Source organism: Vespula pensylvanica, chromosome 11 (assembly GCF_014466175.1).
Source record: "Vespula pensylvanica isolate Volc-1 chromosome 11, ASM1446617v1, whole genome shotgun sequence".
NCBI classification, from domain to species: Eukaryota; Metazoa; Arthropoda; class Insecta; order Hymenoptera; family Vespidae; genus Vespula; species Vespula pensylvanica.
Window position 1 is genome coordinate 840,963 of NC_057695.1, and position 5,000 is coordinate 845,962.

The 5,000-nt window shown below is 35.7% G+C and overlaps 1 protein-coding gene across 19 annotated transcripts in view; it reads right to left on the reverse strand.

The window, feature by feature from the left end:
* The window catches only part of LOC122632993 (tyrosine-protein phosphatase Lar), a 484,453-nt gene that overhangs the window by 30,531 nt on the left and 448,922 nt on the right, over positions 1 to 5,000 (reverse strand). For all 19 annotated transcript variants that reach the window (XM_043820362.1, XM_043820363.1, XM_043820367.1 and 16 more), the window contains 2 exons: positions 1,233 to 1,343; positions 97 to 372 (listed from right to left, as the gene is read on the reverse strand). In XM_043820362.1, the coding sequence (XP_043676297.1) occupies positions 97 to 372; positions 1,233 to 1,343 (387 nt within the window). The remainder of the gene's footprint in view (positions 1 to 96; positions 373 to 1,232; positions 1,344 to 5,000) is intronic.

Sequence of the window (5,000 nt, forward strand, 5' to 3'; positions counted from 1 at the left end):
TAAGACGACGTACATACATACATACATACATACATACATACATACATACATATATATACGTAATCGTTATGTTTTAATATTCAACTATCTACTTACACTGAACTTTCACCATAGACGTAGCATGTATCACACCGATAGGACTAGACGCGGTACAAGTATAATTAGCCGATTCCTGTATGTCCGTAAGATAAAGAACATTTTTGCCAACTGGTAGATTGTCGTCGGGCATTATATCAGTAGCTGGATATTTCCGCCATTGTACAACTGGCATAGGTGCACCAACAGCAACGCAGTTCAGATTTAGTGATGCTCCTAGCGTGACCTCGCTCAGAGTTGGTGGTGGTATCGAGAAGCTCGGGGCAACGCGACGAACTAAAAGCAGAATACATTTTTAATCAACCGTCAACTCACTCACTCACTCACTCAGTCACTCACTCATTCACTCGCTAACTCTTTCTCTTTCTCTCTCTTTCCCTCTCTAATCATTGTTGTATATCGTTTGTGTTGTTTTCAACCGTGCTTTTGCATTTTTATTTTTTTTTTCCCCAGTTTTTTTTCTTCCTTCTCTCTCTCTCTCTCTCTCTCTCTCTCTCTCTCTTTCTTTTTAGTTTTTTTTTCTCGTCCGACATATTTTTTTCCGAGCCATTCGAGCAGTTGAATCTTTTATCCCGCGTAGTTGGAATCTTGTAGCGCGACAAATAAAAGGGTTAAAAAGTTTATGAGATCGTTGCGTATCAACCATGCGGAATGCTACGAGAAGAATTGAAAAAAAATTGAATCCCCATCCCTCACTCACCCCTTCCTCCAACTCTACTCACCCTCGTCACGGCTTCGAAAATCTTTTTATAGCTTCCTTTTTGTCACGACTCGTTTAGTCATCGCAACGCTTTAATTATCCTTTCGTTTACGTTAATGCTAATTACCGTGGAACGAACGACTTCGTTAGAGAGAGCAACACAACATTGGTTTATTTCGTTCTACCTCTTCCTCCTAATCGTAATGGATTCGTTAAAGAGACAGAATCTCGTTTGTTCACGAGCCTCGTGAAAAGCGCATCGAATTCGATTGATACGAGAGTGAATTTCGTAATGTCTCTGTTGCAATATGTATTCGGATATAATCACGTATGTACCTACATATGTACGTACAAATCCTTTCTCCTATATATATATATATATATATATATATATATATTATATATATATATATTGTATAAATATATACATATGTACCTTTAACGTATAGCAGAGTCGATTTCGAATATTCCGTGCCAACAGAATTGTTCGCCACGCATTCGTATTTTGCCTGGTCGCTACTGATAGAGTTTGTGATTTGCAATGTACCTGGAACAGTAAAGGACAAAAAAATATTATAATAATAATTAACAACAACAATAATGAAGAAAGATCCATCATCGATATATAACGCATTTAGAACGTCATTAAAAATATCAATATGTATCTACAATATTATAATTACGAACGATCGTCGTCTAATACGAATTAAATCTTAAACTACGGAATTGTGAAGAAATTATTAAAAAAAAAAAAAAAAATATTATTATAAATATAGATAGATAGATAGATAAGTATCGTTCTTTTATTGATATTAAGGATGATAACGAGCTGTTTATATAAGTTCATCCCCTAAACGAATACGTTTGTATTCGGACTGACTTATGAACCCTTTTACTTTGTTTTTCCCAACGTTAATAGAGTTCCTACCGTGCTGAGAAGAGGCGTGGAGGAGTTTTCCCTATGGCTTGTTGCGAAAGAGAGAGAGAGAGAGAGAGAGAGAGAGAGAGAAAGAGAAAGAGAGAGAGAGAGAGAGAGAGAGACCAAGAGAGACAGAGAGACTAGCAAACATTAACCCTCCATACCCTCATCACCCTCGGCCAGTTCGTGCAAGGTTTCGACGATGCATCAACCCCTTAGCACGATACCGCTGCAATGATGAACTGGCTGTTGCGAGGCGTGTGATTATCTTCGCCGACGTCACTCCTCCAGTATAATTTAACTCCCAACGAAAGTTCGCAAGCTACGAACACTACTACTCCCTCTCCTTTCGTTTCCCTACCTCACCCTTTTCACGTCCCTAATCCCCGGTCTACCTAATCCTATCTCTTTCCTTTTAACGAGAACGACAGGGAGAGAGAGAGAGAGAGAGAGAGAAAGAGAGAAAGAGAGAGAGAGAATGACAGCTCTCTTTTCGTTTGAGTAAACAATACAACCCTTCCTTTCTTTCGGAAAAAGAAAATACACCTGACTTTGTTAATAGATCGAATTTTCTTTGAACGTATACTAAAGAAATATATACTAATCGAAAATCTTTAAGTTCAATTTATATATTTATCAATCGACGATATCGATTTGAAATTAGTATAACCGTGTGGTTACAAACATTTCTTTACATAAGAGAGAAAGAGAGAGAAAGAATAATAAGTTATTGAAAAGGTAAAAGATAGGTCTTAACGAGGTCTTTCAGTTCTTCGAGAAACGAAATTTGCGATGTGAACTCAACGAAGATAGTTCTATCTTTCTCTCCAGATTATATCGTATGCAAAGACACAAAGAGAGACAGAGAGAAAGAGAGAGAGAGAGAGAAAGAGACAGAGAGAAGAACGTGCTCGACAAGAACGTTAGATATGTTTCCTAATGGAAGGTCTGCTTTTGGTAGCACAATCAACGGTAGAATCGAACCTGCAATCAACGTAGTCAGATAGTACTGGTACTACCCTATTCAGGCTGCTTAATTTCAACGTGCTACGAGGGATGGACCCACCCATTTTAACATCGTCAATTTCGAAAGTTCCTAAACCTCGTAGAACGGGTTGTTCTATTTTTGCCTATTTTTTTTCTTTCTCTCTCTCTCTCTCTCTCTCTCTCTTTCTCTCTCTCTTTCTTTCTTTCTTTCTATCGTTCTTTCTCTTTCTTGACAAAGTTCACGGAAGACAGAAGAAACGAGAAAGGTAAGAGTGAGGGTAAGGGTAGGGGTAAGGGGTGGGTGAATGTTCTACTGTTGTTGAAGGGTCGCAAAGGGTAGAAAACACTCCATCACAGGGAGCAAGGAGGTAGGTACTACCTGGTCTGATATCTTGTACGATCGGAATACGTAATCGTGGCTCATCTACAATTTCTCGTAAAACAAGTAGGAAGCAGAACGCGTGCGGCCATACATACCGTTATATCTTTCTTCGCGTCACGTGCGCATTGTTAGCACTACTACTACTATTACTACTATTACTACTACTAGTACTACTACTATTACTATTACTATTACGTCGAAAAAGTTATGCTTTCTCTTTCTATCTTTCTCGTTCTTTCTCAAAGACGCCAAGTGGAAAAGCCGGAAGGCTTCTTCTTCTTTTTCTTTTCTTTCTTATTCTTCCACTTTCTTTTTTATTTTCTTTCTCTTTTTAAACGATTGAATGAATGAATGAATGAATGAATGTATGAATGAATGAAAGTTGATTCAAGAATATATATATATATATATATATTTTTCCTTTTCTGGTTTTCATTCCTTCTTTTCTTTCATTTCTTTTCACTTATTGTTTTCTTCTATTTATTTAACGATAACGACGAATTTGTCGAATTTTCTTTTTTCTTTTCTTCCTTCTTTCTTTCTTTCTTTCTTTCTGATGGGAATAAGGAAATAAAGATAGAAAAATTTTCTACTTTTTTTTTTTTTTTCGAATGAATGAACGAACGAACGAATGAATGAAAGTTGATTCAAGAATACACATATATTTTTTTCATTCTTTTTTCTTTTTTGTTTGTTCACTTCAATTCTTTCCACGACTTTTTCTATTTATCAAGTGATAACGACGAACTTGTCGAATTTTTTTCCTCCCTTCCTTTTCCAATTTTTTCTTTTCTTTTTCCTTTTTATTGGAATAAGTAAACGAACGTAGAAAAAGATTTACCTGTAACTTTTGTAACTCGTTGAGGAGAAAGTTTTTAAGGTCTCAGTAAGAATCAAACTTTCGATGGATAAGTTGTGTATGTATACGTATATATAATAATAGATGTACGTCGTGAAATACGATATATACGGTGTATACTTATAATAAACGTTAAATGTAAACTTACAACTTAAAACTCTCGATGACGAACGATTAACTTTGGTAAGGTAATGCGAGTTAAGTAAGACGCGGGAAATACTTTCCTCTTTGATGCTTGTTATGAATTTTACATGATCGACGCACGCGAGAACATTTTCAGGAAAACCTTTAGAAACGAACAGACAGTTTCGATATACACACATATATATATATATATATACATACATACATATACATATACATATACATATACATATATATATATATATATATATATATCGTAGATAAAAGATGAGAGGTCTTACGTTACCCTGCTGACGAAAGTCTGAAGTAACAAGATACGTTAAAATGCTTGGAACAAGCAAACAAAAGATAAAGAAAAAAAAAAACAAGGAAAAATAAAAAAAAATAAAAAATAACGAGAGTAAATATTCGTTGATGAGAGCTGTTATCATTATCAGGGAGGAAAAGCTTTTCCTTCCTCTTTTTTCTCTCCTCACTTTTTTTCCTATCAGAGAAACGAAATGGCCAAGAATATTATTACATTTTTATCTTCTATTTCTCAGAGATCATTTTTTAAAAATAACTCGAATCACTAAATCGAATCGTAAAAGCGAAAAAAAAGAGTCTGATGGGTTTAATATTCTCTCTCTCTCTCTCTCTCTCTCTCTCTCTCTCTCTCTCTCTCTCTCTCTCTCTCTCTCTCTCTCTCTTTCTCGTATTTGTTCAAACATAGTCTCGAGGAGCGCGCAGGTAGAAGTATTCTCTACGATGGAATGCCTTTAGTGTAAACATAGTAAACATATTCGGTATTTGAATTCTATCGAGATCAAATCCTACATTCGTAGTACTAGCAATATAACTACTACTATTACCACTACCTACTACTATACGTTACTCGTATGAATTTACTTTCCTGCACTTTACTTTTTCTCTC